Source organism: Nannobrachium achirus (genome assembly GCF_963921795.1).
Source record: "Nannobrachium achirus genome assembly, chromosome: 21".
Classification (NCBI taxonomy): Eukaryota; Metazoa; Chordata; class Actinopteri; order Myctophiformes; family Myctophidae; genus Nannobrachium; species Nannobrachium achirus.
In genome coordinates, this window is record NC_137828.1 from 16,139,775 (window position 1) to 16,154,267 (window position 14,493).

Consider the following 14,493-nt stretch of genomic DNA (forward strand, 5'->3'; position numbering starts at 1 on the left):
GATTTAGAAGACACTTATAGAATCAGGTGAAAATATTCAAAGATTTGCACACATTTTCAAGATTTTTCAAAAATAGCAGATCTACAAGCTCGCCGCGCGGCACTCGGTGCCGCGCTGTGAGCTTGTATATCTGCTATTTTTTAATATTTAAAGCATAAAATATTGCGTAATAATGTGTTCAAGCCTAAATGGGTCAAAATGTTTGGTAAAATGTGTTCTTCTCCTGACAACACTAAGGCCCTGGATATACTTCTTTTGTGTTGTGTACCTTAATCATTTGGTGGTAGTTTGGTTCTTAAATGTGAATATTCTATTAATTGTAATAGTGACAGCAATTCATGCAATCAATTAGTATTTCTTTAAAAAAAGAAAATCATTTTACAGCCCTTATTTACAATAACTAACATTCTACAGTCCCTTAGGTTATGTTCGTGTTATTGCGACCATAGGTCGCATTTACTACCAAAACCTCCACCGGCTGTCCGTCCCTGAGTGAGTGAGTGAGTGAGTCACACGTCACACTTTTGCCCTGCTCATATCTCCACAACCGTTGCCCCCATCCATGCCACATTTTGCACACACACTCCTTACCTGCCAAACTACAACCTCCAAGGACCCCCGGAGCTTCAGGGACCCCCAGGTCCCTGGGGGACCCCCAGGTGTAAAAAATGACCAAATGTGCAAAAATGACCAAATGACCACCCCAACGGGGCTGCTCACGGGGAATTCCTGGGGACCACCCACTCCTGGTGCTCCAGAACGGATGCAAAAGTGGTGACGCCCCCAGTGGAGGACCCCCTCCACTGCAGCTCACATAAAATGCCGTAACTCGGGCTAGGAGCGCCCGGGAGAGCCGGGGCCGGTACCTATTCGTCCGCCAAGGCAACGCGGAGACCCCACCCCTCATTTCTCACATGGCCTTCTTCTAGCGCCACCTTCAGGCCGATTTTTAAAACACATTTTTGGCCACTGCTCCTACAGTTTTGGCCCTAAAATCACGCAAATTGCTACACAGTATGTCTACACTCATCCCATCAACATGAATCTGTCCCATATAGCGCCACCTTCAGGCCGATTTTTAAAAACACATTTTTGGACACTGCTCCTACAGATTGTGCCCTAAAATCACGAAAATCACTACACAGTATGTCTACACTCATGTCATCAACATGGATCAGGAAGATTTTGGGAAAACACATTTTTGCCCTATTTGTGGAGATAAGTGACCTACGGTCGCTTATCTCCCGATTAGGGAGTCTTACTGGTTAGTAATGTATATGGGACCTGACTCTATGTACGTTTTCAAAGTTTCAATGAAAAACAACACTTGTTGCACTCACCCCAGCATCATGTTCAAACTCGGCCAGCAACTCGAACTGAGACTTCTTGCTGCTTGAGACGTCACGTTGCCAAACCTTTGACATGAAACAAACTGATTATTATAAAAGCAAAAATCATATCTCAATAAAACAATCAAATCTGGACAAACGAGAAGGGATTTTTAGGGACATTAATGTAGCATCACAGACGCTAATATACTGTAGTAACCTTAGAAAATAACGTCTCTGTCACAAAACAGTGTTGTTTTTGACATGACAAATTTTGATTTAGTTGCGACCGTCAGGTCGCATTTACTACCAAAACCTCCACCGGCTGTCCGTCCGTCAGTCCGTCCGTCACACGTCACACTTTTGCCTTGCTCATATCTCCGCAACCGTTGCCCTGATCCATGCCAAATTTTGCACACACACTCCTTGCCTGCCAAACTACTACTACACCCATCAATTCTCACATGCCCCTCTTCTAGCGCCACTATGAGGCCCATTCTTGCTAAACACATTTTTGGACACTCCTCCTACAATTTTTGCCCTAAAATCACGCAAATCGGTACACAGTATGTCTACACTCATCTCTTCTACATCGATCTGTCCCCTTTAGCGCCACCTTGAGGCCGAATTCTTGCTAAACACTTTTCTGGACACTACTCCTACACATTTGGCCCTAAAATCACGCAAATCGCTACACAGTATGTCTACACTCATGTCATCAACATGGATCTGTCCAATATAGCGCCCCCATCAGGCCGATTTTTTCAAACATATTTTTGGACACTGCTCCTACAGATTTTGCACTAAAATCACGCAAATCGGTGCACATTATGTCTACACTCATCTCATCAACATAGATCTGTCCCATATAGCCCCACCATCAGGCTGACTTTTTCAAACACATTTTTGGACACTGCTCCTACACATTTTGCCATAAAATCACGCTGTGACCTGACGGTCGCTTATCTCCCGATTAGTGAGTCTTACTGGTTTTAGTCATAGTCTTTTGAATAAAATGTAATTTAGTTTTAGTCATAATTTAGTCACCTGAAAAGTTTTATTTTTAGTCTAATTTTAGTCGACTAAATCTACAGTTGATTTAGCAACTGAAAAGTATTTTGGCACTGATTTTACATTTGGTTGCTGCGACGCGTTGTGAGCTTGTAGAACTGCTATTTTCAGCACGCAACACCTGAGAGCAACCAAACATAAAATTACTCTTCTCCACTAGTCCCTCCCGAACATCTAGTTTTTATTTTGTTGTCAAAATTGTCAATATATTTAGTCTTAGTCATCACAGCTTAATTTTTATTTAGTTTTCGTCAGTGAAAAAAACGCAGTCGACAAACATCATAGTTTTAGTCGACGAAATCAACACTGGTCCAAAACATATAAAGTCCAAAAAAGTTACTTTTCAGGATTTCAAATAAAAGAATGGCAAAAGTAACAGCGTTTCGATTTACAACTTTTGCCATTTTTTTCATTTGAATACTGAAAAGCAACAGTGGAAATATGATGTTTCCACCTGACTGAAGCCTCGACCAGAGTCGGGTCCGCGGTGGAAGGCTATCCACCGCGGTGTAGTGCGGTGTAGTCTTTTTGAGCGTTAACGTTGTAGTTTTATGACTCAAAAAGACTACACCGCGGTGGATAGCCTTCCACCGCGGACCCGACTCTGGTCGAGGCTTTAGACGACATAGGGCTTAAAGAACAACTTTGTTTTTTTACAACAAGGGTTCATATTTTAGATTGTAATTAGAGAAAATAAAAAGTGAGTGTTAAAATGTTTTCATTTGCTTTGTTCTATTGTTTTATCGCGTTTACCGTGCTAAAATGTGGGGCATGCGTACGCATGGGGGCATGCGTACAAGTGGCTAAATATGTCTTTTTAGACACAACTAGCCCTTACCTGTTCAAAGATATGAGCTCCAAAATGATGTGCAGTGTGTGGGTTATGGGATGTGCACTGTGCACACAGTATATGAGGGATGGAAAGTAACTTTAACTGGTGCTTGCATGATGTAGGAGCATCAATGTAAGAAACCCGTTTCGTTTAATGGCTACAGAGATACTGTTCCCCCCCCCCCCAGCCTGCCCGCCCACCCGCCTGCACACACACCCGCCTGCCTGCACGCACACACACACACACACACACACACACACACACACAGAGCTGGTTAAACATTTTGCCTCAAGCTAGATGCAGAATAGATGTGCCTCATGCTAGATGCAGAATAGATAGTAGATACACCATAAAAATGCTAATATACAGCATACGATTTGTGAAAGTGACAAACGGGCTTCACAGTTATGTCAGGTGTGTTCATATGCTTATGGTGATGCGATTTCAGATCAATTGCTCCAGCCACTGAGGAGAAACGCTGTGACAGACACTCAGACACTCAGACATTCGCAAAATTATAGTATAGATACGCCAGCAGTTTCTTTATTGCTATTTACTGTAACACTTCTAGCCCCATAAGTCACATCCAACCATGAAAGGTTGCGTTGTATCTTGGGAATGGGCTTATTCTGTGTAAAATGACATATTTAGCCACTTGTACGCATGCCCATAACCACTGAAATAAGAATCTCTAAAACAATAGAATGAAGTAAATGAAATAATTTTAACACTCATCTTTTATATTCTTTAATTACAATCTAAAATATGAACCCTTGTTGTAAAAAACTAAAGTTGTCCTTTAAATGGCCAACATCCTTATAGCTGAACAGCTACAATTACAAGGCAAACAGACAAATATACTGTAGTGTAGTGGTGTGTTGTTGCCTTTACCTTGACCGTGGAGTCCCAGGAGGCGGTGTACAGCCGCTCATCATGCCAGCACATCTGGCTCACAGCGTCATCGTGTCCCATCAGAGTGTCCTGTCTCCTGCCGTACGGCACTGAGTAGAAGTACCTGCACCGCAGAGGGAACACAAGGTCACGATGAACCAGTTTAAGACCTGAGGCAGATCCTACAAACGCCTTCTAAACCAGCCGTTCTCAAAATCCTCCAAATTATATTTATTTGGCCACGGACCCCCCCCCCATTTGAAAATGTTTCATGCCAACGACCACCAGAAGAGAAGATTTGAATGAACATTTTCTAGATTCAAAAACATGTTCAAAAATATCGTATTGCGTTGGCTATTTTTGATTTGCCAACGCTAAAATCTCCCGGAAATTTTATTAGCTTTAATCATTATGAAACAATTAAAAGTATGATCGCTGTATATAGCCGTTTCGGAGTCTTAGGCCCGCCTCCTAACTGTATCCTGCCGTATTTCCGGTTCTGACCGGATCTAGGTTTCCGTATCCTGTCCAAGGCCCAATCGTAGCTTCCGTCCCATCTGTTTACAATGTAAACAGAGGAAGGAGCAGCACGGTCATTTCATCGTCTTTTTTCACGCGTTTTTTTTTTATTTGATAGCTGTTTGATTATTGTGCCCGCCTGGCATATGATCCGCGCACATATCGTCTGCTATGTGCGCGAACGTGTCCACGTGTTACCATAGCGCACAACTGGCCGTTTCCAATGTTTTCTTATGTAACACCGGCGGATACAGCAGGGGTAACAGCCTGGCAACGGATTTGTCTATTCCTTTTTTTTTTATTCGAAAGCTGTCATCTTGTCTACCGGTCTACTACATGAGTCGCGCACAGATCATGCACTATGCGTGCACGTGCCCACGTTAAAAGGTAAGGACAATTTGGCAGCTGCTTACTACAGCTATGTTTAAAATGGCAGCAACATTGTTAAAATGCAACAGAGTCCCTCACACGTGACATTTTATTTTATCTTCTTGTTATCTCCTACTTCATAATACCAGTAAGACTCCCTAATCAAGAGATGCAGCGTGATTTTAGGCCAAAATGTGTACCGATTTGCGTGATTTGAGGGCAAAATCTGTAGGAGCAGTGTCCAAAAATGTGTTTGAAAAAATCTGCCTGAAGGTGGCGCTAAATGGGACAGATCCATGTTGATAACATGAGTGTAGAGCAAGTATGTACCTATTTGCGTGATTTTAGGGCAAAATTTGTAGGAGCAGTGTCCAAAAATGTGTTTGAAAAAGTCGGCCTGACGGTGGCGCTATATGGGACAGATCCATGTTGATGACATGAGTGTAGACATACTGTGTAGCGATTTGCGTGATTTTAGGGGCAAATCTGTAGGAGTAGTGTCCAAAAATGTGGTTTAAAAAATCGGCCTGAAGGTGGCGCTAAATGGGACAGATCCATGTTGATGAGATGAGTGTCGACATACTGTGTACCGATTTGCGTGATTTTAGGGCAAAAATTGTAGGAGCAGTGTCCAAAAATGTGTTTTGCAAGAATCGGCCTCATGGTGGCGCTAGAAGAGGGCCATGTGAGAATTGATGGGAGGTTGTGGTTTGGCAGGCAAGGAGTCTGTGTGCAAAATTTGGCATGGATCGGGGCAACGGTTGCGGAGATATGAGCAAGGCAAAAGTGTGACGTGTGACAGACGGACAGACAGCCGGAGGAGGTTTTGATAGTAAGTGCGACCTGACGGTCGCAATTATGTAAATGGCATTAACCCATTTAGGCCTAGAATTATTGAATGCTTTAACCAGTGAGAAATAGCAGATATACAAGCTCACAGAAAAAGCCGTGAAAATGTGTGCAAATCTTTGAATATATGTATTTTCAAAGCAAACGTTTGTAACTGGGTGGTCCCTGGAACTAAATATTTTGAGATGGGGGTCCGTGGCCAAATACATATCATTTTGGGGGTCCTTCACATGAAAAGGTTTGAGCACCACCGACATAGTAGTCTCTAAAGAACAGACTAACTGAGCTCCAGTTAAGTGAAAAGGACCTTTTCTTTGACGATGGCTGGCCAGATTGCTGACATAGAAAAATAGGTGTTTCAAAAAATCTTAGAAGGATTCAAAAGACACTTATAGAATCGGGTCAAAATTCAAATTTTTCAAAAATAGCAGATCTACAAGCTCGCAGCGCGGCACTCGTCTCGGTGCCACGCTGCGAGCTTGTAGATCTGCTATTTTTCAAGTGTAACACAAAGTGTGTGTAAAGCACTTACACATTGTTGTCCCATGAAGAGCACACCACTGTTTTATCATCAGGAAGCATCAAACACGATGATAACGCCTGAAAGAATGGTCAAGTCTCATTAATCATACTGAGAGAGAGAGAGAGAGAGAGACACACACACACTCAAGAGTAGTAACAAACACTGCTGCGTACCATGTTGGAGAAAGACATGCTTCTCTGGAAATCATTTAAGTCTTTGGAAAACATTTTGAGCGTTGAATCTGGAAAGGACAATGATGTAAAGAATAAGATCATTCAATGTTGCTCCGATTAAAGAGGAAGAAACCCCAAACCCACTCAAGAACTGATTCTCATCGTTTCCCCACAAGCCCCCCCCCACAGAGACACTACTGTTTAGACCAGGGGTGGGCAACTTTGATGATGGTGAGGGCCACTATATTTCCACCTTCACTCCAGAAGACCATCATTCTAGTATCTCATACAAAAGAAGCAAAAATAGCAGATCTACAAGCTCAAAACGCATCGCGCTGCGATGCGTTTTGAGCTTGTAGATCGGCTATGTTTGCTTCTTTTGAATTGGGATACTGATTACTTTTTTTGTTATTTATTAATTGGAATCCTGAAATGTAACATTTTGATTTAATTTCAAACACATTTAGTTATATACTGATGTTAACTTTATGAACTTAAATACAAATACATTGGACATAAAAAAAGACATTTTAATACTACTTTACTGACTACTATATAGACTGAAGGAATTAAAGCAGGTTATGTTTGGAATTAATTCCATCAGTCTATATTAGTAGCTTAACTCATTGAGTGCCTATCCCGAATTAGTTCAGGATATATTATCGCATCCCAGAGTGCCTATCCCGAACTAGTTCGGGATATAAAAAAAAAAAAAAAAAAAAAATTGAAAAAAAATTTTTCGATTTTTTTTTTTTTTGGACCCCATCAAATCTAGTGAACATGATTTCAATCGCGATTTTGCATGTTCCACCCCCATACAACCCCATCTAACATACAGGGCAGCCATGTTTGTTTACATAACATGTAAAACATAATGGCGATTATCTCAAGAATGCCTGAACGGATTTCCAATCGGATTTTTTTGTTTGAAAGCTGTGAACAAACTGCACAAATCCACTCCAATGCAATCCAGGATTGCATTGGATTTTTTAGAGCTCATTCTTCTCTGTTTTTTTCCCATGCATGAGGTGTGCAAGGTTTAATCATGGCTAAGTTGACGAAAATAAGGCTTCTAAAATGCTTGGTAGCCAATAGCTAACTTCAAGCTAACTTCATCCTCTTCCTGTACATGCACAAAGGAAAGTGTTCAGGCAAGTCATGGCTGCAGGGCTTCTGCATATACCAGCATATCTCTATGGGATTTTCTATGGCCACTGGGCGCCCTCTAGTGGTGAAAGGGGTGGCACTAAATGAGTTAATGACTAGTATTATAGTAGTCATAAAATGTTTTTTTTTTATGTACAATGTTTTTGTATTTAGGTTCATAAAGTTAACATGAGTATGTAACCAAATGTGTTTGAAATTCAATCAAAATGTAAAAAAAAAAAAAAAGAATTTCAATTCAAAAGAAGCAAAAATAGCCGATCTACAAGCTCAAAACGCATCGCAGCGCAATGCGTTTTGAGATTGTAGATCTGCTATTTTTGCTTCTTTTGTATGAGATACTAGAATGACAAAGTAGGACGTAGCAATATGCAATGTGGCCCTCTGGAGTGAAGGTGGAAATATAGTGGCCCTCGCCATCATCAAAGTTGCCCACCCCTGGTGTAAACAGTAATAGATGGTGAACACACACCGGCTCTGGACGACGCGCAGACATTTTGCACCAACGTGGCAACGCCTGGAAAAAGGAAGCGTGGAGTATCGGAGCAGCGGGCGAGGCGTGAACATGCGCCTGCTCGTGTCTGACGCCGCCGGTGTGGGTAGGTTCATTGAAAATACGCGGCGTCCGCAGCCGGTGTGTGTCCCCCTTTAGAGTAAAAATTAGGCAGTCTTTCTTGACATAATCTGGGTGTTTTATGTGTAGTGCGCCACATGCCGTATGTGAGAGGATTTTAATTCATTTTATCTTCAAATCCCCCACCATGTACTCGTGATTCACATATACCGTGATGAAAGAGTAAAGCATCAAACAATATTTTCCAGACCTTGTGAGGTAGAGAAGATGGCTGATCCATCCTGAGACACCGCGATGCCCGTGACAACCCTGTGGAGACGACATCAAATGATTCAGTGAGTAGTCCTTTAGTAACTAAATAGGTTGTGTAATACAGTGGTTCTCAACCTTTTCAGGCCGCGACCCCCATAATAATCATATTTTAACTGGGGGCCCCCTCACCCTACGAGCACTAAGAGTTGAGGCATTACATTTTGTACAACACGGTTCTATTGTGAAAATAGCAGATCTACATGTGTTGCAAGGCGTTGTGAGCATGTATTGTAGATCTGCTATTATCACAATTTCTGCGTCTAAGATTTGACAATTTGGCCAATGTTTATTTTGCCATTTTAGAGGTATTAACACAATTAGTGCCTCTTAATCTGAAGGTTGCTTGGTGCCTCGGTGCCACGCGGTTTCCTCCATAGGCCGCCGCTATTATTTTGAAGGGCTGGAAGGGGGTTGTTTTTGTTTTTTTGGATTATCACTTGACGGCAACGATTACGTCATCTAGTCACATGACAGTGTGGGACAAGAAGACGAAGATGGCTGCGCCCTGCCTTGTTTACATTTAGATCTGCTGCAAAATGTCTCAAAATGGCTATTTTGTTTAAATGAAGTTTCTTTATGGGCCTCTCCATTGACTTAACATTGAGGAGCTTCACTTCGCGTGCACGCCCAACGTGCGTTGTAAACAAATCGCCGACATTACCGATGCGAGCGGGACCGGAGCGACATTAAGTAAGTAATAATATCTTTACTGTATATACAGTAAGATTCACAGTCCTCACCGTCAACGGCGCCATGGTATTAACCCTTTCAATGACGGTGAGGACTGTCAACGGCGGCAGAACAGTTAAAAAGTCCTTAAATTGTCATTTTAGAAATGGGCAGATACCCTCTATACACTTAAACTTTATGTTGGTTTGTTTACTGTTAAGTGAGAAAACAATGTTGCACATTAACTCATTGATTGCCCCTTTCAAGATGGCCGCCAAGTACCAGGATGCCACGTTCCTAAATTTCTAGTGCACGGATACATTTTTAGTGCACGGATCGTGAACAGCTTTCAAACAAAAAAAATCCGCTTGGAAATCCGTTCAGGCATTCATGAGATAGAAGGCATGAGATAGAAGCCTTCAAAGTCAGACAAAACAAACATTTTGCCATTTTGAAAGATGTGTTTGTTATGGGGCTAAACATGCAATTTCGCGATTGCGATCATGCCTAATACATTTTAGGCATTTTTGGATTTTTTTTTTTATAAAAAAAAAATATATTTTCTTTTTCCAAAATGGCTGCCAACTCGGGAAACTCGGGCTGTGGCAGCCTGGGACTACTGTAATAACTCGGGAAACTCAGGCCTTGGCAATCAATGAGTTAAGTTCATCATCTGAGGACCCCCCAAAATAATTTGGGGGGTCGACCCACAGGTTGAGAACCACTGGTGTAATACTCCTATGCACCAAGACAGGCACTCAAACAAAATGGATAGACGTGTGTTGGGAACCTTTCCCACTGCAGCTATAATATACATAGACACCTAATTATTTCAGTGGTTCTCAAAAATAGCAGATAATCTACAAGCTATTTTTGAAAAAGAATATCTTAAGTATTTGAACGATTTTGAATAATATAGCATTTTTTAACACAAATTCTCTTCTGGGGGTCCCTGGCACAAAACATTTTCAGATGGGGGTCCGCGGCCAAATAAAGAAAAAAAATAAACATGACATTGCTTTAGCGAATATATTCTTTTTATATGAATGTTATATTATCAATAAAATAAAAAACCTCCATAAACTCCTTACTTACTCTTTGTGTATTTTGTGGCTGTTGATGACTTTCAGATTCTCCATGTTTGCCCAGGCCAGTTTTCTGCTCTCTTCAGTCAAATCTTCAAAGGAGGAGCCCTCACTTATGGAGACTACCCAAAAATAAAAATAAAACAACTATTGAATATGACAGTTTTTTTGTACCATACTGTATGTACAGTGGTCCTTGCCCCTGCCATTGTGTACAACCAATGGAACAAAAGGTCACTGGTCTACTGTATTGAATAGCCGTGAGATCTAAATGCTTAAGCCAGGTGTTCCCAAACTTTTTTGTCTCAGCGCACCCCATAAATATTTTTTTAATCCGAGGCACCCCTACATTATAATTTTCACTCCCAGCACCTTATATTTATAGCATATCGTCGTTGTCGGGTGGAAACCTTGTAGGCCTATGTCCAAAACCGTTCGTTTTGTATTTATCATCTATAAAATGTGAAAACAGCAGATCTACAAGCACACAACGCCTCGCATCGCGAGGCGTTGTGTGCTTGTAGATCGGCTGTTTTCACTAGTTTTGTGCGACGGTCTTGTATGATGAAGCAGGGCAAAAGACGTACACATTTGAAACTTGGAGATACAAGGTTTCTGCCCGACAGTGACGATATTTTAGTGATTATGTTGCGAGGAAAACGTTGAGATATTAGGCATTTTGGTTAGAACTGACTGAAAATAACTTTGTACTTCAAGTTTAAAATTATACTAAATTATATTTTTTCAAATGTCCAAACAAATTCCAAATATTATCAAATGATCTCGCGGCACCCCTGGACTGCCATCGCGGCACCCCAGGGTGCCCCGTCACTTTGAAAACCCCTGGCTTAAGCATGTAAAAAATGCCTGGAGTCAGTTAAATATCAGTTAAAATATTAAGTGCTATGAGGAGACTTTTAAGGTAAACCCATACTGAAACACCTCAAGAAGAATGCCATTTACGCCGCTACAATAAGACTGGAGTATATTGAGTTGTGTGAGTGTGCAGGGTTACCTGCTGCAGAGAGCTCAGTGGCTGGCCTGTCCACGCTGGGGCTCTTGGTCATGTGGTGGAACCTGGGGGTGATCCTCTGAGGGTGAGGGCTGGTAAAAAGCTGCGTAGGGGTCTGGCCAAACTCCAGGATCTGGGTGAGCATGCCGATCCTCTGCTCAGGATCCTCAATGCTTTTCAGATAAGAAGAAGAAGAAGAAGAAGAAGAATGAAAAATAAAAAACATGGAAACATTTACGACATCAACATGGAATGGTTAATGCCGAAAATCATTGGTTCTCAAAGTGGGGTCCGCCTAGGGATGGGCGATATGGAAAAAATATGATATGATATTTTCCCAAGCGGTATCACGATACACGATCTTATCACGATTCTTCATGTTGGTTTTTATGGTTATTTTTCAAGTTACTTAACAGTACAATCACTACAGAACAAGGTAACAAAAACTAAAAGAAAAAGTAGTAACAGACCATTTAGACCAGTGGTCCTCAAAGTGGGGTCCAGGGACTCTCTGGGCTCCTTTTGGGAGGTCTAAATTGACCCTTACAAGTATGTAACTCTGAGAGTATACAAATGAAACCAAATGGACCCTTACGGGTCCATTTGGTTTCATTTGTATGCTGTCAGAGTTAAGGGGAGACCTTGACATTTTAAAGTTTGAGAAGTACTGATTTAGACAAAATGCAGGTTTAAATTACATTTTGCAATGAATCTCGGTTTTAACAATTAACAGGATTTGTTATAAGGCTCCCTCATTGTATCACGATTCACGATATATACCAGTAAGACTCCCTAATCGGAGGATAAGCGACCGTCAGGTCGGCAACCTCATGGTGGCGCTAGAAGAGGGGCATGTGAGAAATCAGGGGCGGAGGTTGTGGTTTGCCAGCCAAGGAGTGTGTGTGCAAAGACAGCCGGTGGAGGTTTTCATAGTAACTCGCGACCTGGCGGTCGCAATGATATCTCTGAAAAGGCATATTGAGGAGAGATTGTATCGTCTCAACGATATTTATCACCATATCGCCCACCCCTAGGTCCGCCGGGGACCACCAGGGGTCCTTTGGGGGGGGCATACCAGGTGGTCCCCAGCTAAATTAGTTAATATATCGTCACAATCATTTATTCAAAAGTAGCAGATACAAGCTCATAGCACGGCACGAAAATCTGCTTTTTTTAATATTTGAGGGGGTCCTTGAGACATGAAAGGGCTTGAAAACCACGGCCAAAATGGAGTTCATTTAAATACCTGTCATAGTCGACGCCACCCTCGTACGTCAATGGGTGGAACACTGGAAGGAAAGAAAGAAAGAAAGAAAGAAAGATAGTTTTTAGTCACTGACTGAGTGGATTGTGTGTGTCTTGCTTACTTTGGTCCCTGGTCGTGGAACGACCTGCAGACTTGATTCAAATTGGCTGCACTAATCCCCTGAGAAGCTTTAGAAGGATCACCTTAGATCAGTGTTGGGAAAGTTCACTTTCAAAACGAACTAGTTCAAGTTGAAGTTAAAAACTTCTAAAATGAACTAGTTAATTTCATAGTTCATAATTCTACATTTTGAACTAAAGCTCATGGTTCCTCAAAATGAACCAACTTAGTTCTTTTTCGTCCTTTTTTTAACCATAATATTTTTATACTTTTGGCTATTCAAATGTATTTTTTTTTTGCTGCAAGCTATTATTTGTCAAAATGATTTACACAGCCCCTATAGAACCACACACAGCAATTATTTCATCCAACTTAACATTGAAGTGCCCACAATATTTAGGTGCCCACTAGTGCCCAGTCTTCCTGCATTGTGAAGCCTGAGGTTTCTAAACATTGCGCACATCTGCATGTTTCCGCATTGGTTAAAATAGCTGATCTACAAGCTCACGTCTCGTGGATGCGACACGTTGTGAGCTTGCAGATCAGCTATTGTCGGCATGCAACACACGTCATACGACGAAGTATAGACAGGCTTTACTTGCGAGACGTAACGAGGCGGAGACTCACACACTGACACACAGCGCTTGATGTGAAGAGAAGCGCCCAGGCAGACAGCACCGCGGCGCTCACATATCAACTTTCGCAAGGTTTGCGAGGCTGCAGCTGGGTGATATTGGGGCATGTGAATGAAAAGAAAGATGCGAGGACAGACCCGCACGAACGAGCCGACGAGCGCCGTTCATGGACGTCAGAATGAACACGTTCGACAATAGCGTTCATCAAGCGGAAATGAAGAATGTTCAGTTCGCGTTAGCCCAAAATGTGAACGTGTTCATGAACGATCGTTCATTGAACGCGTTCGGGTACAACACTGCCTTAGATATACTGTATATACTAACATTTGCAATTGTTCGGATGTCTATTAGTCTCTCAGGTTTTTTTCCCCCAACACCATGTGTAGATCTACCTCATGTATGAAAAATATTTTATATGACTTAAAGTGTATGACTTTGGAGTTATTCTTAGGTATTGGTGTATCATGGATGTCCTATTTGTTGTTTGTCTTGTATTGCATGTGTAGCAAAGACTGTAATTTTATGTCTGTCTCTTGGCCAGTTCCCACTTGTAAAAGAGACTATGGCGGGCTCTATTTTGATTGTCTAAAGTACCAGCTCTCATGCCGTAACTTAAAGGCCTGTCCATACCGTCTCCGACCACCAAACTTTTCGTCGGAAAGGTCCGGTTCAACTACAAAATGACATCACTCGCATCTTCTGAAAAACATTATCTCGAATTAGAGTTCGGAAAGCTGCACGTCGGAAAGTCGGAACTCTCCGACGAAAAGTTTGGTGGTCGGAGACAGTATGGACAGGCCGTTAAGTTTAAGGCATAAGAGCAAGTACTTAAAGGAGGACTTCACCACTTTTCAACCTATCTTCATATAATTAGTCCTCACTAAAAAAATAGCTTTTTTTTCCTTTTTTTTTCTCAGAGGAGGGCTGTGGGCAGGTCAGAAACCCATCGTCTTGTGACATCATCGATTGGGAATCCAAGCTAATAGAAACTGCAGGCTTTCTATTCCTGAAAAGTTGCAATGTTAAGGTGGAAGCCATTGTTCTCGCGATAATAAAAATCTAAATATTTTTTTCAAAAATATTGATGACATTTTTTGGGGGAAAATGATGATGTCACAAGA

The 14,493-nt window shown here is 41.7% G+C and overlaps 1 protein-coding gene across 1 annotated transcript in view; it reads right to left on the reverse strand.

Moving 5' to 3' along the window:
• Positions 1 to 14,493, reverse strand: part of nsmaf (neutral sphingomyelinase (N-SMase) activation associated factor) — a 59,782-nt gene that overhangs the window by 11,606 nt on the left and 33,683 nt on the right. Inside the window, exons 20-27 of the mRNA XM_080752183.1 lie at positions 12,618 to 12,660; positions 11,375 to 11,544; positions 10,370 to 10,481; positions 8,544 to 8,602; positions 6,556 to 6,623; positions 6,392 to 6,459; positions 4,123 to 4,246; positions 1,341 to 1,415 (exon numbers count right to left, since the gene is read on the reverse strand). Coding sequence (XP_080608309.1) covers positions 1,341 to 1,415; positions 4,123 to 4,246; positions 6,392 to 6,459; positions 6,556 to 6,623; positions 8,544 to 8,602; positions 10,370 to 10,481; positions 11,375 to 11,544; positions 12,618 to 12,660 — 719 coding nt within the window. The remainder of the gene's footprint in view (positions 1 to 1,340; positions 1,416 to 4,122; positions 4,247 to 6,391; positions 6,460 to 6,555; positions 6,624 to 8,543; positions 8,603 to 10,369; positions 10,482 to 11,374; positions 11,545 to 12,617; positions 12,661 to 14,493) is intronic.